The following is a 27,492-nucleotide window of genomic DNA, read 5'->3' as shown; positions in this document are numbered from 1 at the left end:
TTCCCGACAGCCGATGCTGTCAGATTTTTAATAATTGGCTAGTGAGGCGACTTTTGTTGTTTATCGCAAGGAGTCTTAAAGCACTGTTATAATGTCACGCTTATCAGTTTTCTGACTTCTTCTTGCGGTACTGAGCTACTGTCCTCAGTATCATTGGAAGAGTGCAGCGTTCATTTAATTCACAATGACTCATATTTCCAGCACTTCTGCACCTACTTCACCTGCTTCATTAATGTGTCCAGTCATGTGGGACTTACTTCCACCATCTAAGTGTTTCTGTCAGGCATACCCAGGCCAGGGTGACCCTGCTCAGTCTGATGCTGTCAAGTGAGGGAAGGGGAGCCGAACAAGAAATTGAGTCCCCTATTTTCCCGTCTGGTTTTTCTCACTGGCCGCCGAAGGGAGGATAAGGGTGCAGCACGTTACGCTCTTGATTGATGCCCATCTGGATGTATTGATTGATAGCTTGATCAAATTACAGCCTTCCATCCGGAGGATGTCAGGACACTGGCCGTCAACGCTGATCTGTCACGCTGCGACTCTGTCCGTCACACAGACTTGGGTCCAATCACCCCCTCCGACAGCAATCCGAGCCCTTTTCACACTCCTCGCAAACCCATTTCCCCCCTAGCTTGTCCACCTGAATGTGAAATTTATCAGCAGGCGGTGAGCGTTATCAGTCCTAAACCAGGACATCTGTTTTTCTCCGAGCTAAACGAGTGAGAATGGTTTGGGCTGCGATAAATTGGACTTTTGGTTATCTGTTGACCTGACCTCTGTCTACCGAGCTGGGTTGTGATTGGTGCGGAATTCAAAGCCAAGTTAGAGTGAGAGCACACTAGAGTGACCAGTCACGATTTTACAAGCTAATATTGTGCTCCCAATGGACTCTGGACTCAGTGGTTCACCTCACAATACTATATTTATGTTCTTACACCAACTTTTCACATTAGTATTTTTGAGAAAAAGAGATTCAAGCCTATGAGAAGATGAAACTGAGATCAGAATATAATTGGTTCCACAAGTTATCTGGCTGCTTATACTAATGTTTTTGACAACGAAGTTGAAGTTCAGAAGTGTCAGACACTGATTTGGTGTGTCACAGATAAACATAGACATATTCCAGCTTGAGTAAAGGCTCATTCACATCAAAGACTATAACGATATCTATAACTGTGAAGTTTAAATAATCATTCTAATTCTATGAGAATAGGGAAGTCCGCACCACAAATAATGAAAATGATATGTTAGAAACACTTTAAGACATTTTTTTTTTTTTTTTTTTTTTTAGCTGATGATTGATAAAAAGCATTGACAGCCAATCAGAATCCACCAAAGAGTGAGCATTTAAAGCAGCAGATGACATAACTGCAGCATGCTTAAAATAAACGGTATTGTGCACGTGCTGAACACTAATAAATGAATGCATTGTGAGTATTTGCAGCACATGTTTTGCCAAATCAATGAAGATGTTTTATTCATTTGCTGGTGTCTTTTTCTATTATCATGTGTTTTCTTCAGTTGCAGCTCGTTGAGCTCTCTCAGCCACCGTATCTTAGGGGCTTCAGTAGATTCCCTCTTTTGAACATTTGAAACGATCATTTATTGATGACAGTGCTCAAATTTTTAGGGTGAACTACATAATATCATCAGTCCAGATTTGAATCCAGGTTGTGCACCACTGCTCAACAAGTCAAAACTCACAAATGTCATATAGCCACATTTAGAGTTGGCGTATCGTTGGTTCCTAACTGGTTCCTAGCGCGCACAAGCACATATTCGCATGCGCTTATTGCCAAGCATTACGCAGGGACGCTAAGGGTAATGCGGTGTGCGCTTTTTTTTTTTACTTTGGCGCTCAAACGTCATGACTGAACGGCTTTCGTTTGGAATATCGAGCTGAACCTCTGGGGCGATTTAATGTGCTGTAACATTTATTATGGCTTTATGAATGCGGCACTCCCATTGCGAGCCCAGCTGCCAGTGTTTATGAGACTGACCTCTCACTCAACGGCGGCAACAGCCTCCATCAACCCGTGCCACAGCAGCAGTTGCAAAGGAATTAAAGTGTTGTGGCTGAGAGATTGGATCAGGAAGTGACACAGCCGCTAGGAGGTTTAATCACACCCCTGCAGGGACTTATCTCAGGAGAGAGTGGGCGACTGGTGGTTCCTCCACTGTGAGCGCTAGACATGAATACTGAGTCTGTCATCGCTGGAGGGTCTGGGTCACACTGTGTGTTTTTCATAATGTGCTTTCACAGCAATCTGCCTTTTTTGCTACAGTTTTATTTTTCGAATTTATGTCTCTATCCCAGCAAATTGTGGCCCAAGCACTTCTAGAGAACTATACAGGGGAGACTGGAGCAAGTTGTCACTTCAGTAAATATTTTTCAGCACAGGTTTATTTTATGTAAGTTAGTTTCTGCAAAATCTACAAAATGATCGACAAAAATATCCATTCAACATTTCCACCATTATTAGCATAGACAAAATATATCGCTCATTGAACACATTTTGGGGACGTTATTTTAAATTGTAATGAAATTTCACAATATTGCTGTTTTATTGTATTTTTTTATTAAATAAATGTTGCCAGTAGGCATAAGAGACTTCTTTCAAAAACATTTTAAAAGATTCTTACAGACCCCAAACCTTTGAACTGTGGTTGTTGAGTGCCTACAGTAACTCATTTTTCTGTTTCTTCTTTCTGTCTCTCTCCCTTTCCCCCATTTTCACAGGCTGCAGAACAGTTAAGAAAGCTCAGAGAAGAACATTATAAGGTGGAAAAAACAGAAGGTGAAGGAGGAATGGAGAACTAAAAGAGTGTGACCTGTCGGCCACCTTCTGTGTCCAACGGCCAGATAATGAGAACATAAAACTGAGAGAAACAGATGGAGCTGTAAGACGACTCATCTGTTTTAGTGCAAAGAGTTTAAAACTTGAGCTAACTACTTTCTGATCCCCCTTTTTTTTTTCTTTCGATTGAGTTAGAAGATAAAATTGTCTCCCAAGTTTCGGTTTAGGGCTCTAAAGGCCAAACCATGGGAGCTGGTAATTGCTCAGTTGAGAGCCAAAGTGATTTTTCAGAAAAGTTTGAAATGACAGTTGTAATCTTTGCTTATACTGAATGCGATTTCTGTGGTTTAATGCTATTTCTATAGCTTTATAATCTTTAAGATTTTTTTTTTTTTTGGCCAAATAAATTTGTGAAGGAAACATTGCAAACAATGGAAAAGTGTGCTTTAAAAGTGCTTGGAAACTATTGGAAAAGATTTTCACTTAGTGGACAAGTGAACAAAAATGAATTAATGAGGCATTTATATAGCGCTTTACTATGTACTACTGTACATCCAAAGCACTTTACAATCATATCAGTGGGTCTCCCTAGTGTGCAGTATCCACTTGGATGAAGTGACGGCAGCCACAGAACAATGGCGCCAGAGCGCTCACCGCACACCAGCTATAGGTGGAGAGGAGAGAGAGGGAGTGATCGAGCCAATTGAAAGAATGGGGATTATTATTAGGAGGCCATGATTGATAAAGACCAATGGAGGGAATTTGGCCAGGACACCGGGGTTACACCCCTACTCTTTACAAGAAGTGCTATGGGATTTTTTTAATGACCACAGAGAGTCAGGACCTTGGTTTAAAATTTTACCCAAAGGATGGTGCTTGTTACAGTATAGTGTCCCCATCACTTAGCCCCTGCTGGCCTCACTAACACCTCTTCCAGCAGAACCCTAGTTTTCCCAGGAGGTCTCCTATCCAGGTACTGACCAGGCTCAGCCCTGCTTAGCTTCAGTGAGCAACCAGTGGGCTACATGGTTATATGGCTGTGGCATAGTGCCTTGCAACACCCTAGAAACTACCCTAACAACCACAGAACACCATAGCAACCGCCTAACAACACATTAGAACATCCTAGCCACCACCTAAACACACAATATAAACAACCACACATAACAACCTAACAAAGACCTAGCAACCACTTACAACTTAACAACTGTATAACTCTCGGTACACTACCCAAGAAACCCTAGACACCATAAATCAACACCTTAGCAACCATTTAGAACACATAGCAACTCCCTAGAAACACTCTAGCAACCATTAAGCTTCTATGCAGAACACCCTAGCAACCACCTAGAACACTTAGCAAAATCCGGGAAAATCCCCTAACAACCACCTAAAAACACATTATAAATCACTTAACCGTCTCTAAAAACCTGCTATAACAACCTAGAAATGACCTAGCAACCACCTACAACTTAGCAACTGTCCAACTCTCAGGCAATTACCCAAAACACCCTAGAAACCATTTATCTTAGAAACCACCCCAGCATCAAGTTTTGCGCAGACAAGCACCACTTCAACTTTCTTCTGAAAATGTAAAAAACAGTCAAATGTTCTTTAATTCATTACTATCAAGAACGTTCTATAGTACACACCAGCAAGGTCTAAGCTTGCTTTCTGTAGCCGTTAGAACAGCAAGCATAATTCACGTCCTCGGGGCAGCTTGCTTAATGAGGGAAATGTGTTCAGCGGATCAGTTTTCCTTTTCCTGCGCCGCACCTGCCGAGCTGCAGTTCCGTTTATGCCAGCGTTCAAATGTCTGACATTGAGAGGCGAAACGTTTTTCTTGTCAAGCCAATTTACAGTGGCATAACAGAAGGTCTCTCCCACGCCAGGTGCTCCATCATTCTCTCTGTCAGTGATTCTCAGTGTACTTAAGAACGTGAGCGGGCCCAGTCTGTCTGCCGCGGCATCCATCTGTTCAGGTGTCTGTTGTCGCAGAGAACGAAGGGTGAGGATCGCTCAGAGCAGACGCCGGGGACGGGTGAGCTCTTCAACATGCTGTGGTGAAGCCATGAATCATGAAGAAACTAAATATGGGTTCACTGTGCTTTTGTTGTTGTAACACTGGAAAGGAAGTTCATAGAAAATTGTTCCCTCACATTGGCTGCATTTACACTGTAAGGTCTAATGCACATATCCCACATTTTGACATTATTTCCCCCCATCTGTTTACGTTCACTTACATAGACGTAACTGACTGTGTTTACATTAATACCCAGTCAGACCGCGCTGTGCTGTCCAAATTGATCTGCACATATTCTTTCAGTGCTGTCCATTGGGCTCATGTTGACATTGGTGTGTACCATGTTATTTAGTCCCTCTTTTGGACCATGATAATTGACACAATTGACACTGTCTTGATGTATTATAAAAATTAAAGTAAAAAAGCCTCATTAAAAGAAATAAATCTAATTAAGTAGTTTGGCAAAATCTTTCATATTTTTTAGGAAAAAACAAGAAGCACGTTTGTTAAAATGTTATAAATATTTGAAAATGTGCGCCATGCAAAAGAAAAAGAAAATGATGAAGAAATGATATAGCAGGCCCTTAAGTCTCTTAAAATATCACATCATTTGACAGTTTTATGTTAGTTCAGGTTTTAAAAAAGTTAAAATCATGTTATTTGACCAAAAAATATTCATCACAAATATTATATTAAAGTATGTATATTTTGGATAATATTTAAAATATATTTAAAAGTATAATTTAATTTATTTTATTTTATTTTATTTTATTTTATTTTATTTATTATTTTTACATTTACATTACATTTAATCATTTAGCAGATGCTTATATCCAAAGCGACTTACAAATAAGGAGAACAATAGAGTCAATCAAACCAACAATAGGGCAACAATATGCAAGTGTTGTGACTAGTCCCAGTTATTCTAGCACAGTACACATAGCACAGTATACGTAACAATATTATTGGGTCAAGTGATCATCAACCACTGATCATCGATCACAACTGCCCTGGATGGAGTTATGGTTGATGAACCCAGATGAATGGAGAAGTTGTGCTGAAGTGTTGGGTTGGCGGGGACCACAAGCAGTTCTGCCTTTGCAAGGGTAAGTTGAAACTGGTGGTCCTTCATCCAGCAAGAAATGTCTGTCAGGCAGGCTGAGATGTGAGCGGCTACTGTTGGATCATCTGGCTGGAATTAGAGGTGAAGTTGTATGTCATCAGCATAGCAGTGATAGGAAAAACATGTTTCTGAATGACAGATCCTAGTCATGACATGTAGATGGAGAAGAGAAGTGGTCCAAGCACTGAGCCCTGAGGCACTCCGGTATCTAGATGTTGTGACTTAAGAGACCTCCACGACACCCTGAAGAACCTACCTGAGAGGTAAGACTGAGATGCCCTCCATCATGAGGGTTGACAGGAGGATCTGGTGGTTAACTATGTCAAAAGCAGCAGACAGATTCAGAAAGATAAGTAGATGAGTGATAATGTGAGTGATATTACATGAACAGGTAAATAGAGTTAATTTGTCACTCTGGAAATGGAAGGTTAACTGAAGCACATTGTGGGATACAGTTATCAGTTATGTTATGTGCTCAGTTATATACCGCACATTTTGCTTCCATTTTGTCCCAAACATACAGAAAATGCTCATACAATGCACAGAAGAAGACTATTGTGCTATTTCTGCCACAGTGTGGCTATGCCCACAGCTAAACCTCATTGGTTGTAAACATCCTGAAATCATGAAACATTTATTTATTTTTTTCAGTGAGGACAGAAAATGACTTGATGCCAGAAAAATCTGGCAAAGACAGATATCAGGCAGTCTTTCATTTGTATATTTTCTAATGCTGCAGTTTTATCTTGTACCTTTTTTTGAGTTTTTTGAGTGCTGTAATATTTTCAAAGACTGTACTTTGAAGAAAAAAAGTTCATACGACCGCTTCTGGAAAGTCATCTTTTAGTCATCTGTCAGTTTTTGTTCCCTCACAATTTCAATCTCTTCACATTTCATACAACTTGTGAACAAGCTGCAACTTCTGTACATGAAAAATCCGCACAGAATAGGCGACGACGTCCTGGTTGCTGTGCCGCGAAGGTCATTTGTCCTCGACTTTAAGATTGGGTCCTTGTGCTGTCATCCGTTAACTGAGCATTCCCTCCCTTGAGCTGCATCACTCCTACCTTACTGTCTTTTCCACGCTCACAATCCTGAACTTCTTCAAACGCTTTTCGCATTAAAAAAACACTCCTGGTTGGCTGCTCGCCCAAGGTTTGTCGATTGATACTGTTCGATCATTCTGTTTGTCATAAGAGCCCGGTTGTTGTCAGCCGCCCACTCTGAAGTTCATGGCAAACTCCTCGCACACGTCGCAACAACCCCTTGAGGAGGTTCATTTATCTTCGGCACAGTTTATACTGTAGGTCGTGAATGCCATTACCAGCCGGGCCTGTCTAAAATCCATATGGAGATATGTGTTTATTAAAAAAATGTCTTGTAATCAATAGCGGTTTTCCCCTTCGATGGAGAACTGCTGTACGTTTTCTCACCAGTGAGTGACATTGATAATACTGGATCAATTTTGTTTTTAGGAGACTATTTAAACGATCCATAATATCGCAGGAGGGCTAATGCATCTTTGTCAGGCTGCTCGCCTTTGACGTCAAGCCAAGTACTTATGCTGTGGGGTTTGAAATAACACGTTGACAATGGCTGTCAAAGATTTGTAGAAGATGAATTGATGTCAGAATAATGGAGGATATCTGTGTAGACCGATATGGGTGCTGTTGCTCCACAGATTTTTTTTAAAGCACTTTCATTCAAGTCAACATGAAATCAAAATTAAACTTTCTCATTATAGTACCTGCAGGGGCGTCATGCATTTATTATGAAACTTTGATTAAGTTTTCGCTGTTGTTTTATTGGCCTGATTATATACTGTTAAATTATGAACGCAAGTAAGATCATATGTTAACTATATTGCCTATATGCTGTTGTTATTCCACAACATTTAAAAGTTTTGCATATTTTCTAGCTTCTATTGGTGAGCTCCACAAATCATGTAAATGACAAATGTTGGATTCACAATGATGAATTTTATCACAGCACTGATCATATTTAACCTAAGGGGACATGGAGATGAAAAAAATATATATTAATATTATTTCCATCCCCAAAGTTTCGAGTTCGAACACAACGTTTCTTCAGGGAACGCAAAAGTTTTGTAAGAGAACGCAAAAGCATTGAAATATAATTTTTCTTCCTATCTCATTATTTTACCACCACCTTATACCTTTAGGTGCTGAGTAGACCTACAATAATCATTTAAAAAAACAAAAACATTATTATATACCCAGTCAGACCGTGCAACGCTATATTGAATTAAAACAACTAATTTGTAACATAAACGTAAATTTTTAAATTGACTACTCAAAAAAGGTCGCTTCAACTACTTGAGCCGTGTAATGCTTTAGAAGTAAAACAATGCTTTAGAAGTATATTTTTTCATTGTTAGTTTACGTTAACTTATGTAGTGTTAACAAATCAAACCTTATTGTAAAGTGTTACCAAAATCTCTATTAATAGATATATTTCTGTACACAAACTTTTTACCGAGAAACATTTGAACCCCGTTCCATTCAGTTATTCTACAACTCACAAATGTAAACACACACACTTGTTGCCAACTGCACTTTCACGCTTATCAGCTGGATATAATCTGGTATTCATGCAAACACCATAATGATTTTTGGTTCTTGGCATTTGGACTTTGCTAGACTCGTACAACATTTCCATTCCATGGAGGGCTGCTCAATTTCAAGTATTAAATCACAGTGTCTTTCTCCTTGGGTATGTGTCGTGAATGTATCATGTCAGTCGAAACACTTGTCTCATTGCGCGTTCGTTTGACCGTAATCAGCCATTCTAGGAGCATCTGTCGATAGTTGATGGATTGTTGGCAAGCAATTTCAAGTGGCATTTCAAGATTGCAGAACAGGGAGATCACCAACATGCGTGACCCTCATCCCAACCAGATTCCCTCAAAGACAATCGTGAAAGGAGTGAAGCGTCAAATCTTGTTCATGGTTTACGGGCTTTGAGCAACAAACCATGCGAAAATATGACTTCTCGTGCTAATTTTCTCATCATGAAACCAAACTGAAATCACAGTCACTCCACGACATTTGATTACGGAGTGAAACTGCTTCCTTGATTTTAAAAGTTAATAAGCAGATTGCTGGCGCTGTTTATTATCCCTGCAGATTCATGGTTGGGAATCTTGTCAAGTGCCCCTTGTTTTTTACATCATGTTGTCCTTGAAGTGCACACCAAAGACTGTAGCTTGGTGAACAGATGCTTGAGTGTTTGTTGACTCGTGTGTGTGTGTGTGTGTTTGAAGCCTCTACCTGTACACACCTGCTGTAAATGAGGCAAGAAATTGAATGCTTTCCTTGGCAGAACAGTGTTGTCATCCTCCCCCTCCACACCTCCTCCTCTTCCTCATCTCTTCACTTCAGTGCCCCAGCCCACTGTAAATGTTGCCCATATTCATCACAAAGCGAAGGAAAGCCAAGGGGACACGCTGCAGACAGGCTAATTGAGAACGAAAGGTTCGAAAGGCACATCCTTGAAAAGGAAATGGAGGAAAATCCTGAATGCTGCTGAATCTATATTTGAATCTAAATCTGAAGTTAGGAAACGTTTGAGAATAACTTTGAACTCATTTTACTGTTGCCATGACTGCACAAGTATGATTATTGCCATCTGACACATTCTCAGCGTGACGTTCACATTTCAGTTCATCACCGACGAATTCAGCCTCCAACGAAGTTCTGACAGTGTCAGGAAAAATATCTGTATGCATAGCTTTAGAAATGTAATATAACTTTACTATACTAAAATATAATTTGTATACATATTTATATGTCAAACCTGTGTTGCTTAAACAGATGAGGCTATTATTATCAGTATCATTATCAGAAAGAGTTCATTTACTTTGTTGTTGTTGTCTTGTCAAGAAAGAAAATTTGAAAGAAATTTATTCAGCAGGGATGCATTAAATTGATCCAAAGTGACAGTAAAGACTTTTTATATTGTTAAATAAGTTTTTAATATATGTATATATATGTATATATATATATATATATATATATATACATTAAAACTAAGCCTTGTTGAGCACAAGAGAGAACATTAACCACAGTTTTGAAAGGTAGTGTATTTGTTTTGTTTTTATTATACATTTTATACATCATTTAAAAATGACATTTTATAATTTTTTAAATGCAATAATGTTTCACAATATTAGAGTTTTTTTTTTTTTTTTTTTAAGGCAGTCTTGTTGAGCAGAAGACACTGAACATTAACTAAAAAACATTAAATGGATGGTTCACCCAATAATGAAAATTCTGTCATCATTTACTCACCCTCAAGTTGTTCCAAACCTGCAAGAGTTTCTTTCTTCTGTAACACAAAAGAAGATATTTTAAAGAATGTTGGTAATAAAACAGCAGAATGGATGCCATTGACTTCCATAGTATTTTTTCTCTAAAATGGAAGTCAAGGGCTGCCATTCAACGGTTTTATTACCAACATTCTTTAAAATATCTTTTGTGTTCAATAGAAGAAAGACACTCATACAGGGTTGGAACAACTTGAGGGTGAGGAAGTGATGACATAATTTTCATTTTTGAGTGAACTATCCCTTTAACCAAACTTTTTTTGGAAAGATAGTGTATTTTTTTTTATTGTACATATAATTTAGAAAATGCATTTATTAATTTATATAATACAATAACACATTTTGTGGGGGCTTTCCTCACAAATGTTCCATCAATCCCCTGGTGGATTGGTTTTCACATTACTAATGCTGATAGTCAGATATGTGTGTGTGTGTGCGTGCGTGCGTGCGTGCGTGCGTGCGTGCGTGCGTGCGTGCGTGTGTGTGTGTGTGTGTGATACCATTGCCTTCACTCAACAAATTAGAGGACAGCGATTTGACTAGGGCTGGGAAATGTTGAAGGCCTATGAAAAACAGCTCTGGCTCAGTGCCGTCCTTCAAAAGATTAGCTCTTGTATTTTGTTCTCCTTTTCTACTTGCACACGATGCAGTTTTCACCATCTGTTGTCTGTTCTTTGTCTTATTCCACCACTCGATCGTGTTTATCTAAAGTAAGGTGATATCAGCCGCTTAAGCGGAGTGGGAACTTTCCAAAAGCTTTTACCATAAAATTCACCTGTCATGGGCTTTGTGTGCTGCTTTATTGACTCTACGTTTTACAAGCCCAGAGACTTCATATAGCAAATTAATTACGTCTTTCAGAAGACAAATAGCGCCAAAGGTTCCTCCTCGTCCTTTATTAGCCTCGGTGCGCCATGCGAAGGGCTTTTATGTAAAATGAAGTCTCCATTATGCCCTTGTTTGTAGCATTAAAATATGTTCAGTAAGAGTACAAACAAGGTTATGGCCGCACTTCATGTACATGAAAGCTAATCATTTTCCTTTTTCTGTGTGGTCAGTACAATTATGTCGCTAACAAAAATAGCTCTATTCACTAAACAACACAAACATTGATTTGGTATGGATCAACCGTCTGTTGGTTGTGGAAACGCTGAGGAGGCAGTACGGGTTACTGTCCTTCATGTGGCCGATTCGTAGCGTAACTATGGATTATCGCAGAGTGCTGCACTTTTCCCCTCATTGTTGGATAAATAGCTCATTAAGATTGAACCCTGTTTGCCTATATTAATTAAACTCAGATTTTTCTTGTGTTGACCTTGTGTTGATTATGCAAATGCTTCGTGTGATGCATTATGCTGGCATGAAGCCTGTAACCCTTGGGATTGGGTTAAACCCTTTCCCTCTTTAAAAATAATAGTTTTTCTGACATCATATTTTTTAGGGAGTGACCAGAGATGCTTTTTGACCGCATGGTTCAAACCGTCAGAGTGGTTCACACGAAATCACAGGGTGACACTTTACAAAGTCTCATTTCTTAACATTAGTTAATGCATACGTTAACATTATCTTACAATGAGAAATATTTTTTTTAAATATGAGAAATATATATTTTTTTTTTACAGCATTTTAGTTCATAGTGCATTAATGAACTATGCACTATGAACTATACTGTTAACAAACACAATTTCTGATTTTAATAATGTATTAGTAAATGTAGAACTTAACATTAACTGAGATTTATCAATTCTGTAGAAGAATTGTTCATTGTTAGTTCATATTAATGTAGTGTTAACAAATTAAACCTTACTGTAAAGTGTTACCAACACAGGGTAGAACTTTACAATAAGGTTTCATTTGTTAACATTAGTTAACTACATTAATTAATATGAACTAACACTGAATAATTCTTCTGCAGAATTTATAAATCTTAAGGAATGTAAATTTTAACATTTGCTAATACATTTTTTTTAAATCAAAAGTTGTATCTGTTAACATTAATTAATACACCATGAACTTACATGAACAAACAATAAAGAATTTTATTTTATTAACCAACATTAACAATGATTATTAAATGTTGTAAACATATATTGCTAATTGATAGTGTATTGTAGTGTTACCAAAAACAGTTTAAAGTGCAACATATCCTTTATGTTCTGCAGAAGAAAGTCAAACAGGTTTGGAACGACATGAGGGTGAGGAAATTGTGACAGAATTTTCATTTTGGGATGAAATATCCCTTTAAGACATTTTTTCTTCTACTCTGTATTATTCAACTCCATTTTGAATGTATATTACGTTTGAAAGAGAAATGTCATGAATTTCTGTTAAAATGTTCGATTTGTTACAAGACACACTGATACTGAATGATACTCCTAAACCTCTGGTGCTGCTCGCAGCATGGCAGTCAAAATTGTAATATATATATATATATATATATATATATATATATATATATATATATATATATATAATGAATGTACTGTATTTTAGTTTGATTATGTCTTTTATAATATATATATATATATATATATATGTATATATATATATATATTATATGTATATATATATATATATATATATATATAGTACCAGTCAAAAGTTTGGAAACGTTACTATTTTTTATGTTTTTGAAAGAAGTCTCTTATGCTCATCAAGCCTGCAGTTAAAAAAAAAAAAAAAAAATTTTTTATAATATTATGAAATATTATTACAATTTAAAATAATGGTTCTCTTTTTTAATATATTTTAAAATGTAATTTATTTTTGTGATGCAAAGCTGAATTTTCATCAGCAAGTACTCCAGTCTTTGGTGTCTTATGATCCTTCAGAAATCATTCTAATATGATGATTTGATACTCAGTTATTATCAATGATGGAAACAGTTTACGCTGTTTAATATATTTTTTGGGAATAATTTTTTCAGGATTCATTGATGAGTAAAACGCTAACAGCATTTATTCATTAAAACAGGATTTATTCAAAATAAAAACATTTCTAACAATATAAATCGTTACCATCACCTTTTATCAATTTAACGCATCCTTGTTGAATTAAAGTACTAATTTCTTAAAAAAAAAAAAGTTATTGTTCCCAAACTTTTGAACGGTAGTGTATATTGTTACAAAAGATTTCTATTCTAAATAAATACAGTTCTTTTTAACTTTTTATTCATCAAATAATCCTGAAAAAAGTATCTCAGGTTATAAAAAAAATATTAAGCAGCACAACTGTTTCCAACATTGATCATAAATCAGCATATTAGAATGATTTCTGAAGGATCATAAGACACCAAAGACTGGAGTACTTGCTGATGAAAATTCAGCTTTGCATCACAAAAATAAATTACATTTTAAAGTATATTAAAAAAGAGAACCATTATTTTAAATTGTAATAATATTTCATAATATTAGTTTTTTTTTTTTTTTTTTTTTAACTGCAGGCTTGATGAGCATAAGAGACTTCTTTCAAAAACATAAAAAATAGTAACGTTTCCAAACTTTTGACTGGTACTATATATATTAGGGGATTTTATGGTACTAAATTATATTTATGAAATAGTTATGATCCATTTATTACCTGTTTGATATCCCACTTTTTGAGCATAGACCTGAAAAAGAAATTTATAACAAATTTCATAAATCCTGAATGCTTAAGTGCACAGACTTTACGTTTGGTCTCTTCTGAAAAAAGACACTGACGCAAAAAAAAAGTGTGTGGGGGGGGGGGGGGAGTTATAGTAAGATAACTTTATAGAAAAATGCACAAGAATAATATTCTTTACATTTTATGTAAATTTTATGTTTTACTCTAAAACGGTGAAAAAAAGCAAAGCCATTGATTGAAACAAGTTGTGCTCCAAATTTGAGGTTGATATCTCAAAAAATGTGCTTTCAGTAAGACTTTGTTTGAGCGCAGTACCAAATGTTTCCACCAGATTAAATTCTCACATTCATTTCCAATGCGGGCATTTTTGATCGCGAACAATACATGTGACTATATTTTCAGGACCATTTGACCTTTTCGAATCATGTGCATGTTTTTTGTGTGTGTTTATACAGCAAGTGCCAAAACTTTTAGCAATTTTCGTACCATTCCGATGATGTTTCAGTCTAAAATGACCGAACAGCACCAAAGAGTTAAAAATAAAAGTTCTCTATTTGCATCTATGGCTTCATGAAGAACCTCTAACAACCATGGAATCGTTCCATTGTACAAAAGGTTCTTTATAGTGGAAAAGGGTTCTTAAAAACTGATCGGTTCTTTTGAGTTATTCTATGGCATTCAATGAGAGAAAAAAGCTTTAATTTTAAGAGTGTACTGGAATCTATTTAAATTATTAAATGAAATTTGAAACTTATTGTGATGAGGTTGAAATACCCATAGCTGCACTGGGAAGTTTGAGGCGAAATGTCCAAGTGAGGTGATCCACGGGAAGTAGTGGGACAACAGCAAGTCTAAGATCCCGAGGGACTTCCTGACCTAGACAGAAGAATGAGTGGTGGCTATTCACCTTGACACAAACAAGAGTTGGACAGCAGTGATAGTGTCAGTCCCAAATGACAGTGACATAAAAAAGAGTTTGAGGAACAAAGAAATGAGAGGGACTGAAGGAGATGCAATAAAAAGTATGTGGGAAGTCAAAGCCCAGTTGCTTCCTTAGAAGCTTAATTCAGAAAAGTGCAATCCTTTGCCTACTCCAGCAAACCCCCAAGCCCCCAAAGTCTCTGAAAGAGGAACACAGGCCTGGTATCATACATGGAAGTCGTCACAATGAAGAAATCTCACAAACTTTTGAGTCAAAAATACAAAGTGCTACATTTCTCTAGCAGTGGTTTAACAGTATTGGTATGGCTAAACACCAAATCCACTGTCTTAAATTGTAATGTTTTAGAGTATAATATTGTTCTTATGTATTCCGTTTTGTAAACCATAATTAATCTATAACCATTAATATTCATCATTAATAATTTTAAAGTTTTTGAATGTCTCTTCTGCTCATCGAGACTGCACTTATTTTATCAAACACACAGTAATACAGCAATATTGTGAAATATTATTTCAATTTAAAATAACTGTTTTATTTAAAATAAAAACTTACTTTATTCCTGTGATCAAAGCTGCTCCCTCCTTCAGGGAACAGGGGTTACATCAGTAACCTAAACGTTCCCATTCACTCGTTACATCGGACTGACGTCATGGGGTCCCTACGGAAAGTGCCATAGCCACTGAACTGTGTTACGAGTGTTGGAGATGCAGATGCTGGCAAGCTGTAGCGTGCCCTTTTGGCAACTGCTCTCACAATGTCGTAACCTAACCAGCGCCCCAAGTAAACCGGAGGGAAGTCATCCATGCCAAAGGGGATGGAAGGGACAGGGTCTTACTCTGGGGACAGTCAAAGCCCCAGGGAAGAGCGCACCGGAACTCAATTCCTAACATTTCTCAGCCATGACCATAATGCTGGGGAAGCATGCCCAGGGCTGCTGTCGTCTTACCTGCCTTGGACGGGAGGCGCGGACGATTCCGCCAGGTGGCAGTACTTTGCAGGCACAAGTGCACCGCAATTGCACACTCCACCTGTTAAATGTCTACATAACCCTTGATGGCCCCGCCATCGAGGGCAATGAGAGTGGAGGAGGAAGAAGAGCGGCTTCGGGCAGTGAGAGGTGCCTTCCATGACTTCTGAACCTCCTCATGCACCTCCGGGAAGAAAGACACTGGAGTGGCAGGAACCAATCATCCAACCGCGAGTGCTCGGGACACGGTGGAGGGTTCCACTCGAGCCTGATGCCCGTGGCGGCCCATGGGAAAGCATGGCCGTCAACTTTGAGTCCGATTCAGCATGAGCAACCACCCTGGAGGGGGCAGCCCAGCTTACTCATCCTCTCCAGAGGACAAAGCCCACTCCCTGATGCAGCGATCGACATCTGATCCTCATCCGGAGGGGTGAATAAGATACAAGGTGCCTCATGTGAGGGACCCGTTCGTCAACTCAACGGCACATGGCATGCTAGAGGAGTGGGAGGTTCGTGGGGACGAAGAAGCTTCCACTAACCAGATCCGCGGCTCTACTATGAGAAGCGCTGGGGAGCAGCAGAGGGGATTCGTGCCTCCGTGAAGGAGAGTCACGACCGCAATGCCATCATGGACATGCCCTCGCAGTGAGAGCATGCACCATCCACAAACGCTCTCTCAGCATGCTGTTTGCACAGGCATGTGAAACAGCAATCATGGCCGTCGGCCGTCAGCCATCAGATGAAGTCAGGAAACGACAGCATCCAGAAACACACGGACGGAAAGATATCTTGAAAAAGGCGCTGAATGGCGAAGTGCTGAAGGAGAAGCGATGCACTCTCTGTGCACAACAAGCTGGATTGCTCAGCACCGCTGGATGCGCCGTCACACCGGCAGAGAGATCCCACGACAAGCTGGAAAGAAAAAGCAATTAAAATTTTTGTTGTCGGAGATATACTCCTATTTAGCAATTCAAATTGCTGTTTGATCTTTCTGTTGCTCTTAAATCTACTCTTCTTTGAAGGTGAATGGAATGAGTGGTCGCTGTTTTACAACCGCTCGGCTACGAAGCAAAATATGGAAGAAGTGAGTAATGCAGGTCCTATCTATACCTGTATGTCCAGATAGGTGTGATTCGGCATGCAAATCTCACTGGCCAATGTTCATTGGCTCGTTTTGTTACCACTTGGAGGTGATTGGGCTCCCATGCGAGACCCCATGACGTCAGTCCGACGCAAAGTTGAAATGTGACTGACTGAATAGGAACACCATTTCCACAAAGTGCAAATCCCACCCAAACATTTGATCTCATGTGGTTCTCCTGTGGTGCATTGATGAGAATTTGGCTTCCCCAGGCAAACACTTCAGCCCACAGTAAGGGAGCTGGTTTGAAGTTGGGCGTTGAGGGTTACTTGTTTGTTCACATCTGTCTATGTGTTTGAAGTTAGCTTAACGCATCCCTGCAAAACACATGCAACCAAGAGCAAACATTTTCCCAGGGGAAAGGGATTAGGTTCACCCTCACTGACATCTGTGTAACAACTAGCAGTTCTGTCCATCACCCACTCAGCATCGCAAAGGGTGTAATTGTGGAACTGACGTATAATTAGGGGGCCTGTCTGTGAAGTAAGACCACATGAAATTAATTGAGTGTCAGGATGTTTTTGGATCAAATTCAGGCCAGTGGAACTGCTCTAGCAACAGCCTTGGATGTGTGTGTGTGTGTGTGTGTGGTGGGGTGGGGTGAGATCTTTGGGGAATTGCTACTCTAGAAAAAGGACATTTTGAGGTTTGGGTTTAATGTGGAATTATGTTTGTCACTAAGAATCCAAGACCTCCTGCAGTGTTCAAAACTTTGCAGAAAGGGTGGAGAGGGTCTTTCAAACAGCATAACATCTCCATATGTTCCAATGTGTGCTTTAAAAAAAAAAAATGTATGTTGCAAAATTTGTTTAACTCCAGTAGTATATAGCTGGTCTCATCACTGACATTGTAGTACCATCAATGATCTTCACTCATAGGTGAAATTTCGGCTAAAGTTGTTTGTAATTCGAAGTACACCACAAAAAGCAAATGTGAATGTCTGCATAGACTCCGTTCGTTCCGAGGGCAATGATACGATGTCCTATACCTGTCTGTCAACATATGATGTTTTATTAACAAAGTTTGTTAGAAGTACGTTCAGATAATTAACCTAATTGTCATGGGGAGCTCATCCAGTCAACTCAATTAACATCAGGAGGTATATATACACAGCAGCTCTATGACAGTTTTCCAGCATCCCTCCACCACCCCATCTCCTCACTTACTAGTCCTATCCCAAACCTACAGTAGGAGAGGGGGGGAGTACTCTGGGTTCGGGCGAAATTCTGAGCTCGGAGCCCTCGCCTCGGACAGCACGCCAAATATGCATTTCCTTTACTCTATCTAATTATATGTAAGTGTGAACTCGTGAAATGTATTTCCATACCTCCGCGCACCTGTTCGTGCTGTGCAGAGTTAGACAGACGTCAGTCACCGAGCACCGCAGCTGAAACAGAAGCCACCTTCAGTTCCTCTTGAACTCTGAAGGGATTATGCTTTCAAAGCAAGTTTGCTATTGCTAACCTCTCCGAAAATCAGCTCTGTTAAGATAGACGTGCTAATGGCAACATTTTGGCTAAATAACATTTTGTTGCTTCTTGTACATTTCGCGACACTTTCAAAGTTAAATGTCCAGTAAGTGGCGCTAACAGCATGATCAGTTTTGTCCTACAATCTGAGAGATGAATGGAATCTGGCAACATTTGATTGCGTTGGCTGTTATTCGTATTGCTGCAGTTTGGAAATGAAATGTCTGCTGAGTGGCGCTTAAAAATGTAATGCTCTATCGCGATTGAAAATAACATAAACCCGCCCCTAAACCGAACCAGTAGTGTAAACAAAAGAAAATTGTAGTTAAAAACACACTTGCTGACACTTGCAATGCTGTACCAGGTGAGCCACCGAGCAAGTTTACTACATTAGAAAAGCCACACAGCCGGTTATCTGATGCAAACGTCAAAATCTATTAGATTACAATCATGCACTAATAAAAGAGGTCAAAACATTGTATTGTGCAAAGAGAGGCACGTTTTTTTCAAATGAGCCTATGTTGAAAAAATTGCACATGGCCTTCAGTGAAGCTGTGTTCTTTTCTTTTCTCAGGTTTGAGCAGATTTAAACACTGACTGCTTTGATTCCCAATAGATAGTGTGATGAACATCAGATCTGAATAATCGGATTACTTTAATCTTTGAATTTCATATTAGATTATGTAAACTGTGAGCAGTCCATTGACACGAGATGCGGGTGTGAACGCTAGCTGGAGTGTCGGCTGGAGGAAGTGTTAAATGAGGCTCATTGGTCTGGTCCCTTGGCTGGTGCCGCAGATGGTCGGTGGTCTGAGCCAGCGCGTGTGGAGGGTGCCATACTGGTAATTAAAAGCCGAGCAGAAGGTACGAGCATGAAATGTGTGTGGTGTGTTGCGGTAAGACTGTAAACACCAGACTCTTCTAAACCACCATCAGTTCCAGACTGATGAACTTCCTGTATGTTTGGTAAAAAAAAAAAAAAAAAAAAACTCTTTAAAGATGACTTTGTTAGCATACATGTTACTGAATTGTATTAAAAAGTGTTTTGCCCATTCCTAATATATATATATTTTAATTATTTTATTTTGATGCTCACCAATAGATACTCTACTGACTATAAGTAACTTTACAACATGTCAACTTATTCTACTAACCTAACTTTCAGGAGCATCCTCTATTAGGTAAAATGTGAAATTTACTCTTAAATCAATGAGATCTTTCTAAATCTGTCTCTTTCCCTGTCTACACACGTACATATCCAGAGGCTACAGAACATTTAGACTAACTTGGAAATGAGTATCCTCAAGTGAGAGAAGGAGATGAAAGAAGGGAATGATGGTAATGTGTGGGTTGAAATTGTCCCAGGATGTATAACACCAACATCATGAGAACTTTAAACTGGAAGACACTGATGGAATCATTAGAGACACATCTGTCATAACATGCGCGGTTCAAATACGTAACCTTAAGTATAAAATATCAGCGTGTAACTCTTCTGCATCGTTTACATTATTCGGGTTATAAATTTTGTGAAAGAATCCCATAGATTTACATTGAAGGGGGGATCAGAATCACGTTTGGGTGGACTCTTTTGAATTCGCCAATAAGTGACCGTATAAAAATGCCCTGGCAACAACCTGTGATGTTCTAGCACATTGGTGACTCATATTTTCTGCATTTCACACAGGTTTTGGTTCTTTTTCTGATTAATATTGTTTTGAAGGCAAAGAAAGTTCATTTTAATCTCTGCACTTGTCAGAAAAATGGTAAAATGCAATTAAAGTGCTTTTACAAAACCATTTTACATTTCGACATCTTTGAAAGATTTCTGTTTAAATGCTGGGAATTTAAAATTCCAATCTAATCTGTCACTTTTTTATTTGCGCAGCACAGTAGATGTAATTTCTGTCTTTTGCAGTCATGCTGTGGTGTCTGAGATGACACCTGAGGCAATGAAAGTGAATTATTGTAATGGACTGTCGATCCAAACACACCATTTCTGGATGAAATTCCTTGAGGGCTGCTCTAGCATTCCGAGAGTTGGGATATTTATTTGATCAATGGCAGCCATCAGGCTGTAAAACAAGCTGTGCTATTTTATATCAAGAAGCTGTAACATTTTGCTGTCTTAAATGGCAGCTTCAGGCATGTTTATACATTCAATGTTTGTACATGAACATATAACATTGTGCAGTTTTATGTCCGTATTATTTAGATAGATAGATAGATAGATAGATAGATAGATAGATAGATAGATAGATAGATAGGTAGATAGATAGATAGCTCCTCCCCTTTTCCATTAGTGTTTAGTTTATATCACAGCTCGGCCAGAGCCGTTAAGCTTGGTAAAGCTGCAGTTTCCTTCTAATCTCAAACCATTTCTCCTCCTGATCTCCTCCATATTGCTTTAAAATATAGCATTATGTGCAGAATTGAAATGGGTCCGATATGGTTTCTGGTCTCCGCCGACTCTGTGTTATCATGTCTTTGGACTGGAGCTGCGGTGGTTTGCGTGACAATAACGGGAAACCAGACTTAATTTGCCCCAATGGAAAGCATATTTACACTGTCTGAATCGTTCCCTATCTCCTGACCTATATAGTGCACTATGTGCCATTCACCATGTAGAAAATAATAATTGTGTGAACATGTGACCGATTTCAGCCACAGCTCTCTATTTATAATGTAGGGGGCGGAGCTTCAGATTCTAGAGCGCATTGATTGGTCAGAAAATCTGATGAGAAGTTTAAGTGCAGAGTGATGTCATCAAAATCATTGATCCATATTGGCGGAAGTGAGAAACTGTAAGTTTTGATCTTCTAAATGTCAATTTTGTTGTTGTTTTGGAACACAATAGCTTATAGATAACAGTAAGACTAAAATATAAAAGCCCCCCCAAAAAAATTCTGTTTTGATTTCATGGGGACTTAAGTCCTAGAAATTAGGTTTGTGCTGATTTAAATTTCAAAATGCAACAATTTTAGGTCCTTGAGAACATTAATGGGCTTTACACACATTAAGATGACAAACCAGGCTAACTTTTAACCCTAGGTTAATGTAATTCTGAGTTATACAATGTTTCCAATGACCAAGTCTTGAAATTTAACACAGGATTCTGAAAGACTAGAATTTGCATATTTATGAGGTTGACAGCATTGATTGCATAAGCAAAGCATCTGTTTTACTAACGGCTTGTCCATCTGTATGAATGTTGCCACATAAATCCCTTTTGGGATCCATTCCTCGAATTATAATTAATGAACAAGAACATTTAGGGTCAGATTTACTAAACAGGGTAAATTAGCTTGAGTGCCAAAAAAGCACCAATAAGAGTGGAAAGTTCTGCGCGTGATCTACTGACGAAACGCAAATAAAAGAACACAGCTGTTCGTAAATCTGGCCCTAAATTCTATATGATGATTTGTTGTTACTCAAAAACCGAGTCGTAGCTTCAACATTTTTAGTCAAATCACCCAAATAACTAAGTTAACCAGTTAATGGCCCAATTAATTAAAGATAGACAATAAACATATAGATAAAACAAAGCACTTACTACCAACAGCGGATGAAAATGACAGATGCACTGACTTATCAAAGCATTAACACAGAATTAATGCTATTATTATTATTATTATTATACCTGCAGATCTCAGACATATAATATCCAGTTCTACTTCTGTTTCCAACAAGGACAGTGATAACAGTTATGTGTTATTAACACCATAAAAAGTCCCCAGAATTCAGTTGATATGTGAAACTGCTCATCTGTCATCACCCTATGGCTCAGTGTTCATAAGCACCCATAAATTATCACAGTATGATGTCACCGCTGCTTTGATTCGCCAAAGTGGGAAAGTCATGGCCTCCGTAAATTGTTCAAATTGACTTCGCAAAACCCTCTCACACTGGCCATTGCCCAAAATCTCTTTTATAGCTCTTAAATGGATCAATCCAATATATATCCAGCATCAATGTCACCTCGACTATTGGTGATTTAGGGCGCTGCACTGGGAAGAAAAGGCCGTTATTAGGAAGAATATAGCAGTAGATTAACTGATCTTTTGATAGGGTCACTTTCAAGGTTAAAGCAGTTAGATTCACTCTGCTGAGAGCAGAGACGTTAAGTGATTGATAGTCAATATGACACATTAGCAGAGCAAATGATTTTGGAAATATTACAAGGTCAAACACGTGATGTAGAGATTGTGTTGGCCAAAATGAATCACGGTATCTCTGATTTCTAATACTGTAAATATGTAACTAGAGTCTGAGCATTATTCCCGGACGGTATGATTTTAGGCTGTCCCAGACGAAACATGGCCAGTTGTGGAGATTTCTGCGGTCGTGGCTCGTGAACGGTGTCGAACAGTGAGAGAGGTTCAAAGACGGCTGTTGCGACCAAAGATAGTCTGCGATCATTTTCTGACAGTGTCATAAATTTAGCATGATCCTCTCACAGTGTGTTTGCTGCTACGACCTACGTCTACTTACTCGCCAATAGAAATGCAACGTGAAATGGCGTATTGAGCAACATGGCGCTAAAACATAAAACTACTTACCTCAAGCTCCATTTGCAAAGTATTGTCATGTCAAGCTGGCCTCTTTTCTCTAGCCATCCACGTCCTTATTCTTCTCTTTCACTTACTCCTCTTGTTTAGCACACATAAAAGCCACAAGTGCGATTCATCTTGCTCTTTTTGTTTACCACTAGCGCATGCTGATGATGCTTTATTCTCCTAGACTAACTACGATTCAATAGGAGTCATTATTGTACAGTCTACATACATGCCGTACCCAAGTGTATTAGATCCCTGTCGTACAGTGTGATTTGTAATGATATTATAGGATTTCTGAAATGGCACAGTCTGTAGCAGGCATTAGAGAGTTTGGCTCACTGTGTGAAAGACTAATTGTTGGAACAAGAAGCCAGATTATGAAAATCAATCTGCAATCTGCATTGTGATTTCGCCAAGAAGGACATGTTTCTAGAACAACACCTCAATGCATCCTCAATGGGGATGAGGAACAGTCAAGCATGTTTCAGTCCCCTCCAGCCACCTGTCTGCTGACGCCTGCCACCGTGAAACTAACATAGTAAACACAAAGAGGAAGAAAAGGTATGTTGTCAGTCGTTTCCTTTCAAAATCCCTATTCCCTTTCCACAAACTGGCCTACCTGCAAGCCCAGTGGGATTTTTACATTTTAAGGAGAATGAATATCAGAGGGATCAAAGTTTTGAAATAGGATTCACCGAAGCACTATCCTTATTATCCAATAATTAATTAATTATTTTATTTAATATTTTTTTATTTTATATATATATATATATATATATATATATTTATTTTATTTTTTTTTTATTTAATAGATTTTTAATTTAATTTAATTTAATTTAATATTTATTTTATTTTATTTTATTTTATTTTATTTTATTTTATTTTATTTTTTTTTATTTTTTTTAATTTTTTTTCCTCTCCAAGTACGACTCTATTCATGTCAATTACTGACTGATAAACTCTAGTCCTGGCCTAATTTTTATTTAATTTAATTTTTTATGAAAGTAAAGACGGTTGTGAATAGTGTTTCACATTGACTTTAAGGGGTTAGGACTATATTGTCTGAAAGTTTTTGTTTTTTCCCCCAAAAAATTGATGTTGATCCACGAACATTATTATTATCTTCCGGTCTCCGGTATCACCCTTGAGCAATTCATCTGTTGCCCAGTCAGAGCAATTTTAAGAGGCACCTACCACACTTCGTTTTTAATTTGATATTTTATGAGAACTTTATTGGAATCATCCATCTCTACGCATTATTATTCTCCCCATGCATATAATGTCCTTTTAGGCCTGTCGCCTTCTATTTATTTTTCATTTGCTTCATCCAACATGTATTTTTTAATGTTCTCACATGATATTCCATAGCATTTTTTTTTTTCTGTGGCAACAAGCTGCAATAAAATGCATTTAAGTGTTAAGTAATGTTTATTTTATTTTATTTGTATGATTTTAGTTTGTTAACGGTAATAACCTTGCTTTATAGTTAAAGCTATAATATATTACATCTGTTTTGATAAACAGCAGCAGCAATCATCATAAAAGTGTCAATAAAAAACTGACTGACTGTGTGTTTATGTGGGTCATATTCCTATAATAAATTAATAATAAAAAAATTTGAAGACTTTGGGTTGACTGAAAGCATTTATTACTTTGTATACTTAACCCATGGTAATTTCTTCACTCATTTCTTAACATGTCTTCAGTCATAACCGCACTCACTAGAAATATTAGTAGGGTTCATTCAATATCTCTTAAGTTTGGTTGGGACATGTCCCCATGGACTGTCCAAATCTCCGCCTGTGTTAAAGTCATCGAGATCCATCTCTGCTTGTAATCACACTGGCAACGGCTCTGAAGGCGGGTGGGCCGAGGCTCGGAGCTCATCCCTACTCTACAGTGTCATTCTCTAGATTAATGGCCAGAGAAGGAAGCAAGAGGTCATATAATCACTCAACTGTAGGAAACTATTAGGTGGACCATTTAAGACTGCACAGGCTGGATCCGGGTCTAGGTACCAAGTTAAACTCTCTGACATTTGTGATAAATGCTGAAGGAGATCTTCAGGGAGAGAGAGACTCTGATAGGGAGGGTTATTGAACACAACAACAAAGTAATGAGAACTGGAGTGGTTTTCACTGTGGAAAGGCCATTATAAGGTCATTGTTGGTTTGCTTTTTCTTAAGGAGACTGAGGGTCAAATTCAATGAGCCACTTTTGTGCGTGAAGAATCAGCGCAAAACCTGCATCTGATTCGCTAACCAGCACTTTAACCATGTGTAAAATAAACTGAAATAGTATTTAATTACTGAGTAAATTATGCTCATTATAGATTGTGCCTTCTTCACAAAAATAATAACTATGTGGCCGGCGTAATTAAAGATGCATTATTACTGCCTGTAGAAAATTCTGGCCAACAGAATCTTTTTTAAAAGAGATTTTCTAAAGGTTATCGCAACAATAATTCATCAAATGATAGAGAAAAGCATTGCAATCATATTAATGCACAAAAATAATGGATAATTTCAACAACAAACACACGTTTTACATTTATTTATTTTGCATGAGCGTTCAGAGCGGTGAGTTAGGATGTGAAGGGAATATAATGGATATTTGATATTGAAATAATAAATGTTTTAATATTTTTATCTTCTGCAAACATTTGACGATAGCCATTGACTCATAGAATGAGAGCGAGTAAATTATGACACAATTTTCCTTTTTGCGTGAACTATCCGTTTAAAATAGCTTGAATGTAACTCTACACCCTTGTTTTATATAGTATACATGCATCTATGAATATGCAAATTAGTCTCCGCCTCCACTTACTCACACCAGGGGCCAGTTGAATAAACATAGCCGCTAAGTTAATAATACTGATTTAAGAACTAGTCTCAACAACGAGTAATTAGTTAGGACTTATAAGTCTTACTTTTCGGATTCAAATTAGACCAACCTACCTTTTTATGTAACTGACAAACAGTTTATGCAACCAGCCACAGCTCAGACTATCTGATCCACTCGCTCGACTAAACGTTACACAATGGCAAGGGGAAATATTGGTTTAAATCAGCCATAAATGTTTGAACCAGAAACTGTTCAGAAGAAGAAGAAGAGGAGGAAGAGTGAATTAAACAGAGTTGATGTATCAGAATGGTAATGCATTTTATGTATCACTTTCTACAACGTCGAACACATAACTGTAATCGATATGATTAGCCTTCGGCTTGACTACGTTATTAAACAGCTAATAATGCTAATGCTAATGCTAATGTTAGACAGACCATGTTTCCGTTCACCATCTCAGAGTCAGACAGCTGCCTTCTAAAATCTGCATCCTTAGAAACGCTTTGCATAACATTGTAATATCCATCATACTGTATACTGTACATAATTCACCTGCTATATTGATATATGTACCCAATTTTTCTTGTCCCTTTCGTGTTCTTGTGCTCACTGCTCATGACGGGATTGGTTAGAAGCTTTTGATGGTATGAAAAGTTTTAGGTCAGCAAAATTGATAGTGACAGTAAAGACATTTATAACATTACAAAATATTTAAAAGTAAAGGCTGTTCTTTTTAATTTTCTGTTCACTGAAGTATCTTGAAAAAATATATATAATGGTTTTCCCCACAAACATATTAACTAATATTTTTGATTAAATAAATGCAAGATACTTTTTTTTTCAAAAACATTAAAAAAAATTACCGACCCCAAACTTTTGAAAGGTAGTGCATCTAAAAAAGTTATTTAAAGATATGCCATAATCCGAAACCTTAATCTTATCATGTAGCATTAGAAAGTCTGGTTCACTGTGTTCTCGTCGATCAGTTTGTTTGGATAGTTCATTTGAGGCATTTTAAGTCTTTTTATTTTTTTGTTGGAAAACATTCGAACTACTGTTCTGAAAGAGCAGTTTGACTTCAGATTAACTACTTTTAATGTAGTATCTTGGCTTGTAGTAACTTTCCAACACAGAAGCCCAGAACAGAAGAATGTCTGTAAAACAATATCCCTCCCTCCCAAATTAAGGATTTAGGGAGATATTTCTATATATTCTGCAAGTTATTAAACGGATGAGTAGTCTCATTTACAACCTGCCAATAGACTGGATGAACTTTCCAGTTCTAATACAAAATTGCTAAAGTTTAGCCTGTTGTTGCCTGAAAAGTTTTGCAGTGTTCATATCCCACAATGCACCTGTGTATCCTCTCCACGTTTTGCTTTTGTTCAAGCATTGGCCTTTTATTGCGGTGTACATTTTTTACATTAGGCATTTAGTAGTTGTCATTCCAAGAGCAGGTTGATGGAAACCAGACACTAGATTCGCTCCCCCATCATGAATGATATTAAAAAGACTCGTCAAACGTATTTATTCTGTCATCAGCACCACCGCGTAAAACCGTGAGATGTTTCATTAAGTATTTTAAAGCGCAGCAAATGACTAGCCGCTACTGTGGCTCTTCATGGATATATCATCCATATTGCCTCTTGTGAAAGCAACTTCCACCGCTCTCTC

General features: G+C 38.0%; 1 protein-coding gene across 1 annotated transcript in view; it reads left to right on the top strand.

The window, feature by feature from the left end:
* The window catches only part of galt (galactose-1-phosphate uridylyltransferase), a 121,085-nt gene extending 115,820 nt beyond the window's left edge, over positions 1 to 5,265 (top strand). The window contains exon 11 of the mRNA XM_082157693.1: positions 2,741 to 5,265. Within this exon, the coding sequence (XP_082013819.1) occupies positions 2,741 to 2,821 (81 nt within the window). The 3' untranslated portion in view covers positions 2,822 to 5,265. The remainder of the gene's footprint in view (positions 1 to 2,740) is intronic.
* The last annotated feature ends 22,227 nt before the right edge of the window (positions 5,266 to 27,492 follow it).

Source organism: Leuciscus leuciscus (assembly GCF_965113295.1).
Source record: "Leuciscus leuciscus genome assembly, chromosome: 24".
NCBI classification, from domain to species: domain Eukaryota; kingdom Metazoa; phylum Chordata; class Actinopteri; order Cypriniformes; family Leuciscidae; genus Leuciscus; species Leuciscus leuciscus.
The sequence above is the reverse complement of the archived record's forward strand: the minus strand, read 5'-3'. Positions and strand labels throughout refer to the sequence as shown.